Below are 22,444 nucleotides of genomic sequence, written 5' to 3'. Positions count from 1 at the left end.
GAAGTGCCACTTGGCTGTGGATGCTGCCCACCCTGTGAGAGGTGGACAGACAGTACTTAGTAATCCTTCTTCTGGGGCAAGGCTGGTTCCTGATGAGACCTCATCTGCCTCATTTGACTGTGACCCAGGCAGGAAAGGGAACTATCAAGGCAAGGTTGTGGGGATTGCTATGGACCCCTTCATATCAGATGTTGTTGAACACTTAAACACCTGGATATACATGTGTGGAGTTCTTTTTTATAGGAGGAGGTAGCAGAGTCTGGGTGACTGGTTCCTGAGGGGCAGAAGGAAGGATTCCATTCTGTATTCCTAAAGACCTTGCTGGGTGTGGGAAGGAATAAAGCAGCATCTTGTAGGAAGTGTACTGGTCCAGTCAGTGGTTCATAACTGTCCCTCTTAGGTATTCATAGACTGTGGACCATTTCCTCTTCTAAGTACTTGGGGAAGGGAGAGAGTGTGAGTGCCAGAGTCAGTCGCAGGTCTATCCACCTCATTCCCCCACCGTGAGTGCACACATTTAGATCAAATTCTGCCCTGCCTATGTGTGACTGGAAAAGGGTCAGATCTGCTCTGTACTCAGCCTTGCTTTTGAGATGGGGATTGAGGGTTGGACAGTGACTTCAGCCTCCCCTCCTAGGCCTTGTTCCTTTGGGAGAGTTGGGTGTTGAGGAGAGGAAAGGAGCTGGGAGGACCCTAAGCATCTCCTTGACCCTGGCCAGTTCTGGCCCATGGACAGGTTCTAGTAACTGGGCTGCTATCACTGTGCCTACAGGACTGTCCTGTCTCCAGTTTGTCCCCTCTACATCCTGCCCCACCCTCTGCTGCCTCTGCTTAAGCATCCTGCCTGCCCTTGTGGGGAGCCTGGCTGACTTAAGTGGGGGCATGGCAGCTGGCTGATGCTTAAGTGGGGGTTCTTGCCCCAGGCATGGAGAGATGGGGGAAACTGGTGGCATTTGGATATACTTTTTTTTTTAAGATTTATTTATTTATTTATGCTTACAGAACTGGGGTACAGGCCAGAGGTATGGGGGGTGAGAGGATTCACCAGAGACAGAGTGGGGAGCAGAACAGGCAGATCAACTGAAATACACTGCTGAGGGGAGCAGCAGGCTGGTCAGGAGAGGTCTGCTGCCCCATGTGGGTCAGCTCCCTGGTCGGGGATCAAACTCCTGCTGAAGTGGCTTCGGGGAGCTTCGTAATGCGATGTTTTAACCCGTTGCACCACCTACGAGAACCCCGGTATACATTTATTAGATAGCTGTGGAAGCACTTTCTTTCCCCTTGTCCACTGAGAATTGACCCAGGGTCACCAAGTCTGCAGGGGCTAAGGCTGGTGAGAGACCTGACTTTAGCGTGTGCCACGCCTCACTTCCCCTTCAGTTTGTATGTGAGATGAGTCTCCTTGCCCTCCCTGGAAGCATTGAAATTACATGGAGCTTGGAAGGGGTGAGTCAGTAAGGACAATGAGAGTATGGATGGGGATATTTCCTGAGCATCCAGGTCATCCTCTACACTAGTAACTGTGATGATTTTCTGCCAGTTGGACTCCAGGCTTCTCCACTCAGCAGATTAATTATAAGGTAGTCCTAGAAAGGTGAACCCCTCTCTTTCAAGCAGGGCTGCCTGGGAGGAAAATTGAGGTATGGAAGAAGAGAGCATTGGTGTTTCTAGGTTTGAGTCGAGAATCCATACTTACCAGCCTGTGACTCTAAATAGTCAGAAGTTTCTGAGAATCCTTATCTTGGGGTTTTGTTATTTGGGGGGATTAAATAATGATTAAAACCCAATACCTGATCTCTAATAGGTATTTAGCACCTTTGGCATCTACCCCTGCCTCTGGGGGGGTGGGGGGCTATGCTTTTAAGACTTTGTACCTGTACGTGCCCCGCCAGCCTGCCAGTCTCTTGTCTAGTCTCAGCTTTCTGCAAGTTACCTGGTCTTTGTGATGCAGTTCTGGAACCGGGCTGCCTGGGTTTGATCCTTACTCCAACAATGCTTTACTGTGTGACCTTTGTTAAATAACTTTGCTCTCTGGACCTCAGAAATAGGGTTGGTAATAGGACTACTCTAGTATTTCTTTTTAAGTTCTCAGACTTTGAGTTAGATTGTAGATGGTCCTACCTTTACCCAAAGTAGTGGTAGGTCTGACCACTGTCCTGTCTCCCTGGTGTGGTTCCTTGCTGGTACTAGCTTTGGTTTAGCTCTGTTCTAGGCACAGGTACCTAGAGGACTGACTAATGTGGGGAGGGAATCAGGCCAGTGGAACAGGGGAGGTCTGGGCAGTCTTAGGGTTAGGCCCAAATAAAAGCCTTATGTTGAACTAAATAAAGTTCTAGCCATTATGACTCCTTCTGGATCCTTAACCTCAGCGGACCATACCCCTAGAGGTGGGTCTGGGTTTTCCTGGGAGTTCAGATAAGACTTCCCCTGCTGCTAGAGCAGCCTTGCTACTCGTAGAACCTTTCCCCTCTCCTCCTTGCTAGTACCTGGTTTAGCTACTTCCTGTCTCCAGCTTAGTAAGGGGCTGCTGAGCAGATGGTTGGCTTGCTGAATAACCTCTTTGGCTGCCCTTTAACACTGGCCAGGGCAAAGAAGGGGGTAGGGAGTGTCCACACCTGTAGAATCGTCTCCTGTCAGAGAGTTCCTCTTTTTTTTAAGGTGGAGGGAGAAGAGCTTTACTCATGGTGCAGGACCCATAGGTGCTGTGTCTACATGTGTATACTGTTGCTGAGCACAACTCAAGAACTTGCTGTGTGTGCATGAGATCTTGAATCTTTCTGCCTTGAGGCCTGGAGTGTTGGGGAAAGATGGAGTACAGTATAGCATAAGACCTCCTTGGACTGAGCATTTGGGATCAGAGATTAAGGGCTGCTTGGCGGTGAAACAGACTTTGAGGAGGAGTTGAACTGGGTCTTGAAGCATGGACAGGAGTTTCCCAGGCAGAAGGGACTGTGGAGTAGGGTGAAGAAGGACATTCCAGACAGAGGAAGTAGCTTACGCAAAGCTAGGAAGCATGGGAGGACGTGGCATGTTTGGGGAGCTGCAAATAGTTCCATGTGGGCGTAAGCGGGGGTGTAGTAGGAGAGGAGACTGGCAAGGCGGACTGGGCCAGAGCCTGGATTTGTTCCTCCTTTTGCTACTCAGATACTCTGTGGGCGCTTGCCCACCTGGGTTCTGACCCCTGTGGAAGCTTGGAGATGCAGAAAAGTGTGCTGCTAGGTGAGTGTGGACAAATCTGTGCAGTACTGCCTGCGCCAGACTAAGATAGTCTTGCATGATAGGCTCAGGTGTTTCATCCTAGAGGTGAACTGGGAGCTACTAAGAATTCTAAACAGATGATCACAGGTATTCTGGTACCTTTTAGCTGAGGGAGATGTTAAACTGGGAGCCCCATGAGAACTATTGAAGTAATTCCAGAAAAAAAACTCCCAGGCCCAAATCCAGGTCAGGGGTTGGAGAGGAAAGATCAAATAACTTTCCATCCATTTCTACCTAACCTATGTTGTATGTCTCTTCTCTGTAGCACAGGTTGCCAGGGCCAGGACATGAAGATGGGCTTTATGTCAGGCACAGTTCCTTAGTCTGTCAGCAGAAGACCTGCCAGATTCTTCAACCTTCTGTCCTTCCACAAATCTTGGGGGTGAATGGGGCAGTTACACCATCTAGAGATAATATGTGGTACTGCAGAATGTCCACTGCCTGGACCTGGTTAGGGTCCTCGGAGGAGCTTCAAGCCCAGAGAATTGACTGTGTTTTGATGTGGTAATTTTGATATGGTAGATTTAATGTGGGCAAGGATTTAATACAGTGTGTGTGTGCACCTGTACCACCAGGCCACCCTGAAAGTCTTCCAAAAGAGTATTTGAACCTGGAGGATGGGTAGAGAAGAGCTACGTATTCAGAGGTTTGGGTAAATGGGCATTCTAGACCAAGGATTTGTTGTTTGACTTACCTCATTGTAATATGACAATTCTGCAAGTAGCTATCAAGGAACAGGGCTCCAAGAAACCAAGGGACTTCACTCAGGATTCATACCCAGGCTTGCCTCTCTTCAGAAGCTGTGGTCCTCACTACTGCATCATGATTCCTACCACTAAAGCGCTGAGCTAGGCTTGATGATGTAGGCCCTGATTCTAGGGGACAGCAAGAGAGGAGAGTTTTAGAGAACTGGGGGTGACCCATAGGTACTACATAGAGGTGAGAGCCTGGAGTCATTGCCCAAGTCTAGAGAAAATGAGAAGCTAAAGACATGGCTGGTTGCCCAGGGTATAGAGGCAGAACGTAACTGAGAACCCCCTAGGGTATTGTTGACAGGGTTTTTTTAAAGTGCCAGAATGGAAGGGCAGAGTCAAGAACAGGTAAAAGGAATTCACAGTTCTGCGAAGGTGGGTTGGGGAGAGGAACAAATGGAGGTAGAGGGAATTTTAAGTTTAGGGGCTAGTAGGCCCTGGATAGAGGAAGAAAGAGGCCTTCAGGTCAAGGAAAGCCCAGGATTGAGAGCACAAGATTCTGGTGAGTCTTTTGGAGCAGATAACTCTGAGGATGGCTGCAGACTCAGAAGGCAGGTGGTGAGATAAACTGGGTCCTTCTGGTGCTGGGAGAAGTGATTGCTGGCCTTTATAGGTCTGGGGTCAGCCTGAGGAGACACTTGAAACTTTCAGGGAAACCCTACCTGGCTGGGGTTGGTGGGAGCCTAGTGGGGGAGAGTAGTTAGGGAGGGAGTCAGTGAAGAGAGACATGGAGGGGAGACCAGCAGTTTCCACTTCAGCCAGGAAGGGACTTGGGAAATGGAACAGGGTGTGGGTTGGGGCATAGTTGGAGAAGAGGTCTGAAGGCGTCACTGATGGTGGAGCCTTGCCAGAGGACTGGGGAAGAGGGTCCCTCAAGTTCCACCAGCGACCTTCGGCTTCCGTGACCTTCGGCTTCCTGCTCAGTGCTTTCGACAGCCCTTCTACATCCAGAATGGGATGTGGCTTGTTTATTGGAGGAGTAAAGGAAGGATGGATGAGTTCTCCAGCAGAATGTTATTGACCTTGGCCCTGTATAGATTCTAACAGAAAAATCTAAATCTTTATCCTGGTGTCTGGAACTGCGTAGCCTATTAGAACTGGTGCTTTTTCCAGGCCCAAACTGGCACACAATCCAGGAATAAAGAGGTTTGTGCCTACTTCCTTTGCCCAGTTCTGACACTGTTCTTCTGCCTCTTCAGGTACCCCCTGAGAAGTGCCGTTGTGCAGTGGGTAGCATTCTGAGCGAAGGTGAGGAATCACCCTCCCCTGAGCTTATCCAACTCTATCAGAAATTTGGCTTCAAGGTGTTCTCCTTCCCGGCACCCAGCCATGTGGTGACAGCCACTTTCCCCTACACCACCACCCTGTCCATCTGGTTGGCTTCCCGCCGTGTCCATCCTGCCCTGGATGTCTACATCAAGGTGAGACACAAGCCTTGTGTGTGTGTGTGTGTGTGTGTTGGGGGGAGGGGGGTGCAACCCATTCTTTTGGGTGGGAGCCAGGGAAGACAGCCCAGTCTGGGAGGAAAAGGGTAATTCTGGGATGCCAATACCTTGCAGCCTTCTGGAGCAGGTGCGTGTGGAACTAGGAGAATGGGCAGAGGCTGCTGGCATCTGTTCTAGATACCCAAGACGTTGAGGGTACCAGCATCTCCCAGAAGCAGGGGAGCTTACTCAGAAATCTGATCCGGTTAGATGAACTCTGGGTTGGACCAGAGAGATCCCTAGTACTTAGCCCCATTCCAGACTCAGATGGACAGAAGGTCCACCCTGTCCACACCCTGTTAAAGCCTGCTGAGTGAGGGCCCCGAGGTACCCAGGGGCTGCGTAGACCCCAGGCATCAGTGTGTTGTACCTGGCCTAACACTGTATGGACGTATGCACGTGCGTCCTGAACTCAGCACTAGGGCAGTGCTCAACCCAGTTGTTGGCAGCACTGGTAGGCCGGCCTGCCTGAAAGAAGAGAGACAGCCACTGGGAGATCTGACAGTGGTCTTGTCCATGGACATTTCTAAAACTGCCTCATTGTGAATTTCTACCTGTAGAAAACATTTTATAAAATCAAGTGCTAGATAAATGACCAGATGTGAACTTGGAATCAATTGTTTATTTATCTGTTCAACTTGTATTTATTGAGTATGTGCCAGGAACTATACTAGCCATCATGTTATGTGTTTGTTTGTGAAATAGGCATTTAAAGTCAGGTTCATGAGTTAGGACACAGATAATAAATGTTAAGATGAAAAATGGGATATGTGTTAGAGAAGAACACAGTGAGAAAAGCAAGAAACCAACTTGGATAGAGTGGTCAAAGACACCCTTTTAGAGGAGCTAACCTCAGGCACAATCCTCAAGAGCCCTTGGGGAGCGGAAGAGAAGGTTCTAGACAAAGAGCAGAGTAAAAACATGGGTTTGGTCTAAAGGCAGTGGGAAGTCAGTGTGGTGTTCCAGCCAGGAAAGGAAAATATCTGAGCTCCTCTTGTACAAGACAGGCTCTTCCATCCCTGGGCAGGGTGGAAATGGACTGTGGACAATGGCCTGGTAATGATGTTTAGTTAGCAGGCTCTCATGAATCCTCCTGTGAATGGCTGTGGCCTGGGCTAGGGCAGGGGCTATAGAGGTTCACACATGTTGGAGATTGAGAGGTAGAGCTGATGCTTGTGGGTGTGTTGAATGTTGGGAGGGGAGAGAGGGGGTTTTCTTTGTGAGCCAGAGAGTGGCAGCCAGAGGATGCTGGGAGGATGCTTGCCTGAGAGTGAGGTTAGGCTGGAGACTGGGGCCAGCGTGAGACTGGAGGCAGGAAGGTTGGCTGGTAAAGGTAAGGGCTGCCTGAGGGGACTTCTGCTTCACCCAAGGAAAGAGCAGTGTGTGCCACTTTATCTGTGCGAGCCTCAAGTACTGATCCTGAGGAACACCACTTGGAAGGAGACTTCTGGGTTCCAGACCTCAGAACAGATCGTGTGGCATGTGGTGTGGTGGCGAGCAACTCAGCCACCAAAGCCTTTTCCTGGCTTCAGGGATTTATTTTTAGACACCTTTGTCCAAATTTCCCGGCCCCTGACAGCTTCACAAGTTGCCTGGTTTTGACGTCACCTCTTTGATGAAAGCCCTTCCCCCTCCCTCCTCCTCCTGTGGGAGCCTGTCAGCTGTGCTCTGGACTTGATTCTCCTGGGGTGGGGGCTGGAGCAGTGGGAGTACCATCGTCCCTCTTGCCTGGGATAAAGAAACCAGGCATATTGGGAGAGTAAGGGGCTTCTCCGGGATTTCTATGAAGCATGCTGGTAGAGGCTTAGCCACCTGTTGGGGAGAGAGATGCCAGGCTGCCTATAGTGCAGAACAAGGGGGTCACCTCTGCCCCTCTTTTTAGCCTGACCTTGCACCCTGGGGAACAAAGTCAGGTGAAAAAATAGGAAAAGTCTCAGAGACTGCAGTGGGCAAGAAAGTGTCCCTGAGACAAAGAAGAAGGAATATGAGGCTCCCTCTGACACCTCTTTCTTGCTGCCCTGGGACCAAAGAAAGGCCACTAATGAGACACTGGGCTTCTCTGACATCCCCAGCGCTAACAGCTGACCACCTTTAAGTGCATGAGAGAGAGAGAGAGTTGGTGGTGGGGGCAGGGGGGTTTGGGAGGGGTGTGGGGGGGCGATTAGGTGTCTGATGCTAGGTTTGTTGTGGATGTGCTTCAGATGGAATGACAGCAACTGTTGCTTTCTGTTTCATGAAGGGGTGATGAAGGCCAGTATTCCTGCTGCCAGGAGGAGGGGGAGGAGGCTTGAGAAATTCACCTGCTTCCCCAGAGACTGGGGCGAGGGGCAGGGGGGGTCTCAGAGAACTGTGGATGAAGGAGATGGAGAGCAGCTCTTGTTCTGGCAGTTTATACCTGTGCCTAAGCCTGGGCTAGAGTTGGTCTCATGGGACAGTAAGTGTTCTGGGGCCACTGAGAAGAGTCAGGAGGGAAGCATTTGTTGGTCTTAGGTGGGGACTCTGGAATGCTGGCTGGATCCCAGTGTTGTAGTTTGTGTGTCAGCCCCAGCTCTCTGGTCAGCTGTCCTTAGCTTGGCCACACAGAAAACTGAGCTATAGTGGCTGGAACTCTGTCTTTCTGCACATAAACCCTTGGGGGACCAGTTTGGAGTACTGTGGGACAGCCTGTGTGTGAGGCATCTCTGGGCACCATGCAGACTGAGAAAAGTCTGCATAAAAGCAATTTTGTCAGGCTGCTCTACAAGAGTCTAGAACAGGAGCAGACCATAGCCTGAGTTCCAGGAAAGGGTGAGGGGTAGAAGTAGGGGGTCTTTTGGCAGCTATAGAAGGGAACTGAGCTGCCTTAAAATAGAAAAGTCCCAGAGAAGATAGTGCTCAGATGTTAGCCAGAGCAATAAGAGTACCCCCAAATTCACAGTGGGTGGAAACTTGGCGATTTTAATGAGTGGGGAAAGCTTGGGACACATGGAATAGGCTAGGACTGAGTGGAAGGCCTGGGAATCCATGTGTGTGTGGCTGAGCCAGCTCAATACCTGGCCCATGTCTTTCTGTAGCATTTGGCAGGGGATGTCACTTATAATGATTGACCTGTTGGGCCCACCCTAGCCTGTGGATGCCACGGGGTCCATAATCTCCATCAACCCCCTTCCCCAAAGTCTCTAATCTCCAGAAAGTGTCCTTGTGAAATATTATATTCTTGCCTGAGTGTATGGAGACAGAGGGACATTGTCTGCAAGGAGGCGGATTGGCTAGGAAGTTCTGACAATTCTAGAGATCAGACATTGGCTTTTTCTCCATTGGATCGGAGAAGAGCTGGGGGTTACATTCAGAGTGAATGTAATGAGCTAATGGGAGGGAACCTTGGTAGAGTTCTGGCTGGCTAGGGTGGTGAAGTTGTCCTGCCAGGGCTTTAAAGTAGCTAGCAGCAACTGTGGGAGGCTGGCTGCGCCCTTATCTACTTCAACTGGAGTAATTCTGCCTCTGAGTCTGACCTTTTGAGTTTTTGTTTGGTGGAGGACATTTGAGATTTAACTGGTTTGAAACCTCTGTCCTAAGAGAAGTACACAACTGGCTATGTTCTCTCTATCTTTGGCCAGCTGAGTGTTCTGGGTCCTGAGGGTACTATAAGAGCTGCAGTATAAGTATTGCTGGGGGAGCAGGCTGGGGGCGAGACTCATCCTATGTGTAGACAGTGCCAGGAGTTTCCAGAAGAAACACTTGTTTTGGGGGGGAGCATTACTAAGCGAAGACAGACCTGGAGGGAGCCTTGGGAGTGTCCCTGTGTGGTTGTGACTGAACTCTCCAGTGGTAGGTGATAGAATGGCGTGGCCATGGAATAGTTAGCTGGGAATGAAGGATCGGGTCTCTTCAGGGTGCCTGCTGCAGTGAGTTAGCCTATTGAGCTGTGAGCGCCTGTCCACTGCCTTGGAATCTCCAGTGTTTGTTTCACCTTAACTTGCCTGGGTGACTTTGAGAGAGTCAGTGGTAGGGGTGATTTGAGCCCATTCTGGGGCCAGAACATCAGCAGGGGGCATACATTGGGGATCCAGGTGAGGAAGCGCCATCAGGATGTGGAATTTGGAAATATCTCTCCCTCCATACACTTCCGTTTTGAGCTAATTGGAAGTTTTACGAACTGTATTTCTTTTTTAAAGATTTATTTAGTTATTCAGAGAATAATTGGGATGCAGGCCAGAGGTGCAGGGGGTGAGAAGCTTCACCAAAGACAAAGTGGGGAGCAGGGAAGGTGGATTTACTAAAATACATTAAAGGGAGTAACCATATGTGGGTTAACTGGAGCATGTGGGAACCAGCTAAGAGGAAGTCACAGGGTCCTAATCAAAGCCAGCATCCCCATCATTTTTCAAGTGGGGATACTGAGGCCTGTTGAGAGGAGGTGTCCAGGGTCAAAGGATGAAGCAGTGCCCCAGTCCAGACTGGGTCACCTGGGTTGGGGGTCATTCTGATGGCTATGTGCTTTTTGCTACTCTGCGTGGACCTTAAATAGATCCAAGAGGTTAAGGACTTCTCATGAACTTGGAATATAGTTGAAATGGTGCCTAGAATGTACCTGGGATGGCAACAATGTGACCCAACCCCCCACTTGACCCTTTGATCTTTAGCTTTGGTGGGCAGAATTGGAGCGGTTGGTCTGGTAGACTGCTTGGAGAGCTAGAAGCAAAGGGTAGCAAGAGCCTAGCTGCCCATTTGCCCAGCAGGCATTCATTATGGGAGGCCTTGGCGGCTGCTCTGGGCAGTGGCAACAGCTGCTGCAGGTGCCTTACTGGGCCTCAGGTCTTCACCCTCAGTGAGGTTCAGGTGGCTCCATTCCCAGGCTTCCTTCACTGGGGCTCCAGGGCCAGCTCTCCTGCTAGGGCTGCCACCTGCTAATTGGCCTGCCTCAGCTCAGGGAGAAGGGCACTGTCAGCAGCGCCAGACCTGGGCTGAGCAACAAACCCCTGGAGCTCTCCCCACTTCCCTGAACCTCAGGGTCCCTAAGCCTCCTTAGCTGTGCCTAAGGAGGGGTTCATTCGGAAGAGCAAAGTAATTTGTGTGGGGTGGTGGCATTTGGCCTCAGCCTTGAAAAGTGGATAATGTTCTTCAGTGGGGAATGTAGGTCAGGCAGAAGCATTGACACTGTGGCTGGAGTAGTAAGGAAGGAGTGAGAATTTGGGTCCAAGAGATAAGACCATGTTCTGCAGGCTTCCAAGAGCCACTGATGGTGTCTGACTAGATGAGGAACAACATCCAGGCTAAGCTTTGGAGCAGGACTTGAGCTTGGGGAAAAGGGGAGGAATTGCTGGAGACCATGACTGAAATTTAAATGGGGGTAGTGAATAACAGTGACTCTTCACTCCCAAAATATCCCTAAGACAAGAGTAGCCCCTTCCTTCCATGCCAGGCTTTGGCTTTCCTGACTCCCCTTTGGGAGCTACCCTTGGATGTTGAGGGAGGCCAGGCCCCTCTCCTCTGCTGGCCCAGGCCTTAGAAACACCTCCTCAGCCTCTCTGGCTTCACCTCTCCCCACTCTCCTACCCCAGGACTGAAAGCACAAAGCCAGCCTTTGCTGGGGCGGGCGTGGGAGCCACTGCTCTCGAAATACCAGCTTGGATATGGTAGCTTGGCAGCCCTGCAGGACCTAGGGGCTGAGGCTTGTATGGTTGGTGCAGGGTCTGGGCTGTCACCAGTTTAGAGGGAGTCCTCTTCCCTAGGCAGATGGGACTAACCAAGCAAGAATTCTGTTGCTCTGCAGCAAGCTTGGGATTTGGGGAATGAAGAAAGAAAGAGAAATTCCTAGGAGGGTACTTGCCTTACAGAGCAAAACGGCGTTACTCTTTAGCAGAGCCTTCAGATAAGGAGAAGTACTACTGTGGATAGGAGCCCTAAGACTCGCAGGTGGGATAGGCTTCCCTGCCTGAAACCCTACCGTGAGGGGCAAGTGGAGGCCAGAGATACCAGTCTGAGAGCTGAGAAATTTTGGGGCTTTCTCCTCCTCTACCATTTCTGCTTCCCTCCTCTCCATCCTCACTCTCCCACCTGTCCTTCCTCCGTGGCACTTCTGATTCATCTGACTCCCAGGTGCTCGGCTTCATGGCTCCATCTGCACTGAGCAGCCTTCCTGCTGCTGGATAATCAATCAGCAACATTTTTGTCAGTCTGTGAGCCGGATGGCATTCAAGGTCTTTGACTGCTCAGATGCTGCAGAGTGGCTGGATCTTGGAGATGGATGGACTGTGGAGCCTGCCATGGTAGCAGCATCGTTTAGGAAACGACGGCTTCCCTTCTTTTGGAAAGGCGAGTTGGGCGGAAATCCCAGGACTGAGCTCCCATGGGAACTTACCGTCATACTCCCCAGCCTCTCATCCTGTTCCAGGAAGGCCAAAACAGGTCTGAGCTGGGGTTGGTGCTAACTGGGCCCTGTGGAAAGGAAAAGAAAGGTTGGGCGTGGCTTGCAGGGTCAGAGGCTTCCTTGTCAACCCAAGTGTTGCTTAAGAACCTGGGACCCCTATGCCAGCTTAGAGGGCATCACTCTCCTCGTCCTCAGTGCCACAGCCCACTCTTGTCTGCGGCTGCTAGCCACCTCCATCCAGCACAGGCCACCCAGGAAACTGGGACCTGGATGCGCAGGAATATGAGCAGAGGTGTAAATTGCATGGCAAGCTGCCAGCTCTGAGGTGAAAATGAAAAGTCTTCAGGCAGTGGCAGTGGCAAGCACAGCAGGCGGTGGTGCTAGGCACCGCACCCGCCTCCCCACCCCACTCTCACACCTTCCTTTTTCTGCAGTCTTCCCCAGGCACCTGGCCAGGCCTGGCTCCCCTGCCATTCCCTTCTCTCATCCCAGGGGACTCCCACACCCGCCCTGGGCTAGACCTGACTCTGCGAGGGCCTTCATCTCCTACTTCCACTATATTTTCTAGCTGGCTGAGTACACAGAGAAATGAGCTGTGCTTCTGTTAATTTGTGATCTAATTAATATCTGTGGTAGATTGTCCATTGATTCTTTTTGGATTTTTTTGAGTCTACAATTGTATTTGTATTTTCCAGTTCCTTCTTTTGAGATCATCTGTTCAGTCTTTGTATTACTGTTGGGGAGATTGACACCCAAAGGGAAGCCACTGGCTTGTCAGTAGGTCGGCCAAGGCTCTGGACTCCTGCCTGGAGCTCTCACTGCCATTTGTAGCCCCCTCTCTACCCTCCCTGGTAGCCCCTTTCACTCCTAGTCTCCGTTGTAATTTTCAGACGCTGGGACCTCCTGCTGTGAGTGGGGAGAGGCTCACTAGCCCTTCTTCAGGTTCTCTCTGCTGGTATTTCCAGGCCCCCAGAGCTGTCGTCTTCAGGTCTCTCTGCTGGTATTTCCAGGCCCCCAGAGCTGTCGCCTGCTGTCGCCTCCCGTCGCCTCCCACCTCACAGACAGGTTCAGATCCTGGGCCAGAGGCAGTTGGGAGGTCCAGTGGGAATGAGGGGAAACAAGGAGAAGGAAGTTGATGGAAGTTCCTGGGCAGAATGATAACAATGTGCCACATTCCAATTGCAGCCCCTGCACTGCCTCCCCCATCGCTTTGCACACGCAGTGCAGATCGGCTGCCTAAGGGGCCTCCAGGGCCTGAGCCCCCACTCGCAGAGACTGCTGTGTGCAGGCGGGTGCAAGTTGGTATCTGTGTAATTAAAAATGAGCATGCCTCACTTCACCCAGTGAGGGGATGTCACCACCTCGGGTGGGATGCAACAGCTGTTTGCTGACTGTGTGACTGCCCAGCTGTCCAACCCGGCATGGAGGGATGAGTAGGACTGGGCAACCCAGGGGGAACAGGGAGGGCCAGTGCCCTCACCCCAGTTAAGTAGGAGGTAAGGGGCTATGGTCAGGTGGAGGCAGACTGAGCAGACCCTTATCTCTTTCGGGACCTACTGCTCATATAGGGGATGCTGTGACCCAGTTCTTGACCTGCACCCATGGTGTTATTCTTTTGGGAATTTAAAGCCACCTAGCTTTGAGAAAACTCAACCCAGTCTCTACCAGGACCTGATTGCAACTGAAGCAAGGGTATAGTTGATGTCTGCAGAGCAAAACATCACATGAAAGTAGTCTGGGTACTCCCTCTTAATTCCCTCCCCCACTTCCCCTAAGAACTCTCAGGGAGGCACTGTGGGCCGTGTCCTGCTATGAAACATTGGCACAGCATATTAGTCTGCCCTCTTTTTAGGAGCCCAGATCTGCATGTGCCAAAAGTGTGTTCCCCACACAGGATGTAAACTCAGTCTCAGGTGAGGAGGGAGAGGAATAGTGTGTCCTCAGGAAGCGGAGGCAGGACCACCATGGCAGCATTGTGGGTGCTGCGCCTTCCCTTGTCCACCAGCAAGGGTGAGCCAGTGTTGATGAGGAGTGGTAGGGAGAAATGCTGTGGCTGAGATGTCCTGGAAATCCCTGCATTATGGATGTTGTCCCAAGTCTCCCTTGATTCTGCACATAGAAGAATGAAGTGGGAGAGAGGCCTTGGAGGTATATGAGGGACTAGAACTCCTGAATCCAGTTTCTAGTGGTATTGGCAGTGTGATATTTGACTTCTTCCTGTTAGGTGGGGAGGATTGTAGATATCTGCATCTCCCACCTAGGAGGAGAATGGCCTTGTAATCCACTGGAGTATTTTTGTGGGATTGAGCACAAGTCACTTGCCTAGCTTTCCCTCCTAGAAGTAACAGGTAGAGGCAGTTAGAGGGATAAGATTGCGTTGTGGTCTTGTCAAATGGCTGGTGGCTTAAGTGGCCAGGATGGGTGTCTCTGTGCCAGTGATGCTTGCTTAAGCCTCCGGCTCTCTGGGTTGTGGTATATCCAGGGCTGGGAGGACTCCAGATCCCTTCCCAGTCAGTTCCGGTCCAGTATGGCATTGACCTGGTGTCCTTGGCCCTTGGAAATTTGCTTTCCAAGAGCTCCCTGGGGCTAGATGAAGGAGAGGCAGCTGGCCTTGCCTTCCTCCAGTGACTTTCCAATATTTAGCAACTCATTGACATGCTGCTGGGCCACAGCCTTTGCTGGGTAGTGAGGACCTGAGAGCTAGTCTATGGCTACCTTCTCCTCTCTCAGAGGCTGTGCCTGGTTGAGATAGAAAAGGTGTCTCCTCTCTGTCTTACCACTTGGGGACAGAGGAAATGATACTTCCCGCCCCCCCACCTCCCATCCCCAACCCCCAATGAGCAGAGTGTGGAGAGGGCTCTTCAAGGAGAGGCTGCAGGAGCCACTCAGCTCCCCTTCCCTTCCTGTGGGCCTGGATGGGAAGTTTGCACTATTGTTTCTTGCCCCTTCTCCTCTGCTTCAGAGCCTGAATTTTGACAGGCTCTGGCATGTGTTAAAATGATTTGGGGCTGAGCCATCAATGAGATTTTAATTAGCTCCTTGCCTCTCTCCAGCAGGATAGGCCAGGGGCCCCTAGGTGCTGGGGCTAGGACCTGGCTGGGCTTGGGTATGAGGCTGCCCCTCCTGGGAAGGCTTAGACAGCTGGTTCACCCTGTGTGGGATGCTTTGGGGAGGTAGGAATGGGCAGGGAAGGAAGGGCCATGTCGCCAGGCCACAGTTTTCTCTCTCTCTCCCCTGTTCTCTGTTCTCCCCGATGGCTTTGAGATGAAGGCAATGGCAAGGATGGAGGATGCAGTTTCCATGGCAACGGGGCTGTCCACAGCCAGGCAACTTCAGAGCTGGGCTCTCTGGAGGAGGCAGATGCGCAGAGCAGCCGCAGAGCTGCCTCCCGCTTGCCAATGAGGGGGCTGGCAGAGCAGGTGGCATAGAGTGGCTGCCTAGTGCTGCCCACCCTAATGCCCAGCCTAGAGGGAGAGTGGAACGAGCACATTTCTTCATCTTATGCCTCTTACTGCCTGTACCTGTTAACTTCTAGGAGGGAAGCTAAGCAAGTGACTTGAATGTTGGGGTTTTGTCCCTGGAATTTCTGGATGGGCACAGACTTTAGCTCCTGGTAGTATCCCCAAAAGTCAGCTGTCTATAGTCCTCCAAAGATGTGCTGCTAGATAGCTGGTGGCCACCAGTAGCTTCCCTTTGGATCCTTTGAGTGCCCCGAGTTTGGGGATGCTGGTTAAGTCCATGTGTATTTGGGCTCAGGTTCAGGACCTGAACCTTCTTCAGCCCCCTGATCCTCACCTTGGTGATGTGGTCCCATTCACTGAATAGAGCTCAGGCTTGTTAAATGCCTACCTCTAGTGCTGGCATTAGAAAGGCCCTAGAGCCTGCTAGCTCCAGCTTCCTGATATTATTTTCCTCCTTCTCCTGAAGACCAGATTTAGGGGAAGTAGAGGAGCAGAGGTAGTTATCAGTGTGTTTAGAAATGGAAGGAGCTAGGGGATGTGGACTCTTGAGGTGGCCCAAAGAATACACATGTTGGCAAAAAGTGATGGGATTCAAGTATTAAAAGTAACCATGTTTCCTCGCTGACCTTGGAGGTGTCAGGATTAGGGGACTCCATGCTGCATTGGAGCACACAGACTTAGTTTGAAACATCTTACCTGAAGTGGAGTCAGAAGCTTACTGTGACTAGACCCGAGCTGGACCATCTACCTGCCCATGGCAGATGCAACCTGCCTACAGCTGGATAAACTTTTCAGGCTCATTCCTCTTTCCCCTAGTCTTCCAAGGAGCTCATTTTACCCCTCTTCACTTGGCTTTAATTGGATGGGGTTCCTCAATCCTAGGATTGTCCAGGCAGGCGGACAAGTGGAGTCCTGGAGTGGCTTCTCCCCACCAAGCGATAAGTCTCTCATTACTGCTAAGTGGAAGGCTCATTTCAGAGCTCATGGTGAGAGCCGGGCGGTGCTATAAATAGCTGTGTTGTGAAGGTTGGCGGGTGAGCAGTGACAGGGCAGGGGCCTCGCAGTCATCCTAGTGGGAAATTGCCCTGCATCGCAGCAAAAAGGGGCTGGCTCCAGAGCAAGGTGCATTTGACTCCTGTTTTGATGGAAGCCTTGCCCCTTTTTCTGTACCTTTGGGTTCTTGTGTCCAAGCAAAGGGTTGGACAGACTGTCTCAGAACTTGGAGCATTATAAGCTGGTACTTCATCCCATTGGGGGCCTGGGGTAATGTTCATTGTTAAACCTGCTTGTCCTGCTTGCTCCTAGGCCTAGGGTCTGTTTCCTCCCCATTAACTATACCAGGTGAGAGAAGAGGAGGGAAACCATATAGCATAGTCTCAGAGGTTGGTATAGACCTGAACTAGTAGGTGAACTAGGAGTGGAAAAGGGCTTTAGCTGGCCTGGCCTGGAGGCCCTGTGCAGGGTCTGTTGGTGTCATGTCTGCAAGAGCGAGGTCTAGAGGCCCCAAGGGTCATGAACACTGGCTTCTTCTAATATATCTGTGGATCCAGGGACATTGTCCAGGGTAGAGAGTAAGGTCAAAGCCAGGGGATCCTATCATGGAAAGTCTGACAGGCTAGAGTATCTGGGACCATAGTTTATGGGGTCCTTGTCCTGGAGGAGGCGGGGTCCAGGATACTAAGCTTTATGATTCTTAGACCACTGCTTTCTGAAACAGCCTTTTGTTTTCAGACACACGTGGGGTTGGATCCTGAATTCTTTTAGTACCATTAGGGTATTGTCCCAAGAACTCTTGGGTTCTCATACCACTGACCCCTGGTGTCTGGCATCCTGTTCTTAGGGTGCATTGTGTGTGCCTCTCTCAGCAGGAGGCAGAGCCAGCCCCCTAGTAGGGAATAAGCAATAATAACTGATTCTAGGGCCACTCAAGGGCAAGAGAATAAGAGACCTTGTAGGGTTTATTCCACCTTTCACTATTGTCCACCAAGGAGCGAAAGCTGTGCGCCCACCCTCGGCTGGAGATCTATCAGCAAGACCAGATCTATTTTATGTGTCCACTGGCACGACAGGGAGACTTCTATGTGCCTGAAGTGAAGGAGACAGAACGGAAGAGTCGGGTCCCCGCAGAGGCCAATGATGCCCAGATGGATGGCACAGGTACAGAGGGGGAGGGAGGGGAAGGAGGGAGAGGGGAGCCATGCCTGGAGTCCCTCTTCTGGCCTTGCAGGCATGTAGTGGAGGAGGCTCCTCCCTGGCTGGGTTGGCACAGTGGGCATCTAGGCTGTGCTTGGCAGAGGTGGAAAAAGATGCCCCACCTATCATAGGGCCCACATGTAGAGTTGTCTGTTCATGGACGTGTGGATTACATAGACATGGATTCAAACTTGTTACCCCTGGCAACACAGATACAAAGGCCCTGTCCCGGTTCCCTTCAGAGGCAACAGGAGTACCCTTGGAAACAGCTCACAGACAGCGGGATGCTCATGGGAGGGGGCTGAGTCTGCTCTGGAAAGGCATCACTTGGGTGGGGCTTATCAGGAAATAAGATTGGCACGGGATCTAAAAGGTAAGGAAGGGAACAAGGTGTTTCCCTGTCCCCAGTACAGGGTCCCACTGAGAGTCAGCTTCTTTTTCCTTGCCAAAGAGCAAGTGGAGAACATACAGGGCGAGTCATGAGGTCAGTGCCCAGCCCCTTCCTCCAGTCCCAGCCTTCATACCCTAGGTCTAGGCCTGCCGGTCACTTGCCTGCTTTCAGCCCCCACTCCTCTTCTTGTGATCTATGCTGTATCCCCAGAGGCAGGGGGATCTGCTGGTAGCATCCCAAGATGTCCCAGAGATTCTGTGCTGGTGACTCTGAAGCTCCATGATCTGTGGGAGTGGTAGAGCTGGAAGAGAGTCGTTCCTGTTTACCCTCTGTACATCCAATTTATAATAGCCAAGGTCACCCTAGAAAGGCATGTGCTGGGCAGGGGGGGGGTGAGTGGGGAGGAAGAACTGGGTAGCAAATTTCTACTCCCTAGGGGCCATGTCCAATACAGTTAACTTCATCTGTCACTTAATTACCTCCATGGGGCACAGCTCCCACCCGCCTGGTTGTGCCTGGCAGACATTCTTTAGTGTCCCTACTGTGGGCACAGTGGTGTGGCACAAGGTCAGCAAGCAGTTCCTGGGCAGCTCACAATGCAGGAAGGGGGAGTGGAGTGCCTTGACCTTCCTTCGACCTCCTCCTGCTGCCTGTGCCCCCCTCAGCCCACCCAGCATCCCTCCCAAACACTGCCTGCCAGGGGTGTTGAAGGACTGCTTGGCACCCACTACAGCTGGCTGCAGCCTTGGCCTGTCCTCCCCACCAGCCTGCCCGCCCACTCCCTGGTATGGGGTTGAGGGGTCTGCCCACCTCTGACAGAGTCTGCCCTGATACCCGGGGCGGGCTCTGGGTGTCTGCCTGCCAGGTGCATGCCACTTGTGAAGCAGTGTGTGGTAGGCTCCCAGTTGCCCCAGGCTTGGCCTGTCCCTGCCTGCTTCCCTGCTGGGGCCCCAGCTTGGGCTGAGAGGTGAAAGGGGGTGATTAAGTGCCTTGTGCCTGTTATTACATTGATGTATTATTTAGCTCCAGAGAGGCGATGAATATTTGATCTTCTTGCACTGGCTGTGGGCAGTGGAGGAGGCAGGGACTGGCGTGAAGGTGGCAGCTTCATTCCCTGCCCCAGAAGCCCTGGGGAATTTGCATATTGCCCTGCCTAGCCTGGGCCTCAGAACACAGAACACAGACCCTGGTCTCCGGAACTTCTTCCTATACAGACTTTGGTCTAGCTAGAGGGATGTCACTTCCCTATCTTGGACTTTTTTTACCAGAACTGTCCACATGTCCCTGGTGGTGGTCCATGTCAGCATCCTGGGTCCTAGCATGAAGGGTTACCTCCCTGGCTCTTTTTTCTGATGCAGCTGGAGGGAGGAAGCAGCTGGTTAGCAATAGGCAGGTTTGTGTACTCAGATCCCCAAGAAAGCCCCTGGATGGGCAGGCAGGTGGAACATGACAGTTAAATGGGACCAGAAACTGTCACCCTTAACTCCTTTCAAGCTGGCAGTCCGTTAGGCACTGATCATCATTTAAGGAGCAAGTGAGGGGCTGGGGTGCTATGCTAGGGTCAAAAGGTGTTGCCTACAACTCAGCCTGGACTCTCTTGAATCCCTCTACCCTGCGAGCTTTAACTGGGGCTTGAAGAGGGCCCCAGGTGAGCAGTCTGGCAACTCCAAGACTTAGTTCTGCCAGGAGGGCCCAAAGGGCATATTCTTGAGGCCAAGGAGTTGAGAGAGCTGACCCCAAACCCCCTGCTCCCACCCTAGATCCCAGCTGAGGCTCACTGAAAGTTCCAGGTCAAGTCCAAATGTCAGACAGTCCCCAGCTGTGCCTGATTTGGGGTTCTATCGCCATGGAGACAGATCTGGGGAAGCTGGCCCACCCCTCACCTTCTGTGATACTCAACCACTGCCCCCTCCTCACTCAGTATAGGAAGGCTGCCAGCCTCTCAATCTGGATGCCCACATGCAGTGAACCGAGCTCTTTGCCATTCCTTACTGCCTCCCAACTGCTTGCGGTGCCTCAGATCTGGGGAGATGAATTGAGGGGTGGTTCTGAGTAGGGCAAATGAAGGGGCTGCTTGTGTTGAGGCATTTTGGGGTGGAATGAGTAGACTGGAAGGCGTTGGGATCTTCAGGTCAATTCACCACTGTCTCAGGGCTCTCCAGACACCAGCAACCTTGGTCCCCTTCTGCTGCCTTGTGGTTCAGGAACCCACCAGTGGCTGGGGGTGGAATGGGTAAGGGCTCTTTTGGGGTGACCCAAGTGTAGAGGAAGACTCCCTCCAAATGCTTTTGTGCAGCACTGTCCTGTGCAGCTGGATTTTCCATCCCTCCCCTGGATGGATTTTCCACTCCCACCCCTGCTTCCCCCTCAAGTCGGGGTTCAGTGTGGGCCAGAGGCAGGAGCCAGCTGACTTCCTGGATATGGCTGCTCCTTGGGGGCCTTTGCAGTGGGGATAGGGGGCAGGAGAGTAGGCCTTCTGGTCCATTCTCCCATCCTCTTGCCTTGGACAAATATCTCTCCAGGCCAGAAGGGGAGCGTGGAGGAGGGGCTATTACTTGGGTCTCTTTGTTCTACCCTGAGCTTCTCACCTCAAGGCTGAGTGACCCTTAATGGACTGCTGCTGGGGAGGGGCAGCAGGCTTTGTGGGCGTGCAGGGAGCTGAGGCTAATTCCGGTAGGGAGAGGAGAGTACAGCAGGCTGCTCTTCTCCCCTCCCTCCCCACTTTCTCCCTCTGCCCTGTCAGTGCAGACCCAGTCAGGGCAGAGGGCAGAGGGCAGAGAGCAGCTGGAACGAGCCTCCTGAGCTGGAGCCTCTGTATTATTCATGAGCGCGCTCTGCCTGCTGAGTTGCTGGGTGAGTGGTAAAGCTGCTGTCCCTTCCCTGGAGCAGGATGGGGGCCCTAGCTAACATGTGCTCCCTCTTCCTGACCTAGGAGCTGACACAATGAGTGACACAAGCTCTGTAAGCCTGGAGGTGGGTCCTGGCAGCCGGGAAACTTCAGCTGCCACACTGTCCCCCGGGGTGAGCAGCCGTGGCTGGGACGATGGTGATACCCGCAGTGAACACAGCTACAGCGAGTCCGGCGCCAGTGGTTCATCTTTTGAGGAGCTGGACCTGGAGGGCGAGGGCCCCCTGGGGGAGTTAAGGCTGAGTCCTGAGGCTGAGCCTCTGGGGGCTGCCAAGTGGCCCCGGGAGCCCAGTACTCCTGAGAAGGATGAGGAGTAGCGCATGGCCAGCACCCTCCAGTGGTTGCTAAGGAACTAAGCAGACTTTCCAGTCCTCTTCCTCCTCCGCATCCAGGGCCCAGGCTGGGGCCAGAGGTCTCAGAGGCCCTGAATTCACCACCCAAGGCCTCTAGTTAAGCCTTCTCCTCACTGCCCTCTCAGCTCCCAGGGCCAAAGTTGCCAGGGAATGTTTCTACACTCAGCCCACAGGGCTGCTGCCCCGTTACATCTTTTTCAGATTCACATTGGAGCTTCCAGGACCCTGAATAAAGCAAATGATTTTCTTTCACCTGGATTTGAGCTGTGCATTTGTTTGTGGTTCTGCCTTGGGGGGATCTGTGCAGATAGGTTATGAGGAGCAGGCGTACTCCCAGCCAAAGGTGAGGGGGGAACATGCCCAGGAATCATGGATGTGGGAGAGGGGTTACTGGAGGCCCTTCACTCTCTGCTCTGTGATCCCACCTGACAGTCACCCCTTCATTGAGACAGCCCCTCACTTCCCCCAGGGTGCTGGGGAGAGCGTAGAGCAGGGAAAGGCTAAAAGCTGAGCATGGGGTCACCTCCAGGGCTCAGGAGTGGGAGCACACACCCTGCATTTGCTTCCAAGGGATATTTCTGTGTGTCTGGTTTGCATGAGCTTGTACTCACACAGCGTGTGTGCATGCGGGCACACGCCTGTGGTCTGCCTGTGGTGGTCCTGTGCTAGTGGCCATCAGGATGTGAATGTGACCAGAGTTGACTGTGTGTGTGGAAGTGTGTAGCTATGTGTATGTGTTTCTGGATGTATGTAGTGACATTACTGGGGTGAGGCTGGCTAGCTGGGCGCATGGCTGGGCCTGTTTGCAGCCATCGGTGTGTGCGCACGTGTAAAGCTCTAATTGCAGCCGTATGTCTGACTGTACTTGTGTATAGTGGACATGTCGCATGCACAGCTCTATGCATGTGGTTCTGTGTACAGTTATGTGTGTGTACATTTGTAAAACTTAGTGTTATGGGTGTGGCTGCAGTGGCGGTTATTCTGCGTGGGTGTGAGGCTGGGTATCTGTCTTTGCACAGCAGCGAGTGGTGCCTGCATAGCTGGGCGTGTAACTGCATGTCTGCTGCAGCAGGACTGTGTAGCTTTTGCTGTGGACCTTGGAATGGGCCTCCTGGGTTGGCATTGTGTGTAAAGCCTGTGTCTTTTGTGACGCTGCCATGGCGAGGGGGCTGAGAGTGTGGCACGGATTGCCGTGCAGTTCCCCACCTCTCACCCTGCTACTGTCAGATCCTTTGCTCCAAGGCCCCAGCTCACCACTCACCTGCCCTAGGAAGCAGTCACTCTTAGGCACCCAC

The 22,444-nt window shown here is 52.3% G+C and overlaps 1 protein-coding gene across 2 annotated transcripts in view; it reads left to right on the top strand.

The window, feature by feature from the left end:
• Window positions 1-21,401, top strand: part of TEX264 (testis expressed 264) — a 28,114-nt gene extending 6,713 nt beyond the window's left edge. For both annotated transcript variants that reach the window (XM_004676109.2, XM_012720598.1), the window contains exons 4-6: window positions 5,210-5,431; window positions 17,293-17,461; window positions 20,821-21,401. In XM_004676109.2, coding sequence (XP_004676166.1) covers window positions 5,210-5,431; window positions 17,293-17,461; window positions 20,821-21,113 — 684 coding nt within the window. In that variant the 3' untranslated portion in view covers window positions 21,114-21,401. The remainder of the gene's footprint in view (window positions 1-5,209; window positions 5,432-17,292; window positions 17,462-20,820) is intronic.
• Window positions 21,402-22,444: the final 1,043 nt, after the last annotated feature.

Source organism: Condylura cristata, unplaced genomic scaffold, assembly GCF_000260355.1.
Source record: "Condylura cristata isolate star-nosed mole 26May11 unplaced genomic scaffold, ConCri1.0 scaffold00004, whole genome shotgun sequence".
NCBI classification, from domain to species: domain Eukaryota; kingdom Metazoa; phylum Chordata; class Mammalia; order Eulipotyphla; family Talpidae; genus Condylura; species Condylura cristata.
Note: the sequence above shows the minus strand (reverse complement) of the source record. Positions and strands in the feature narration are given on the sequence as shown.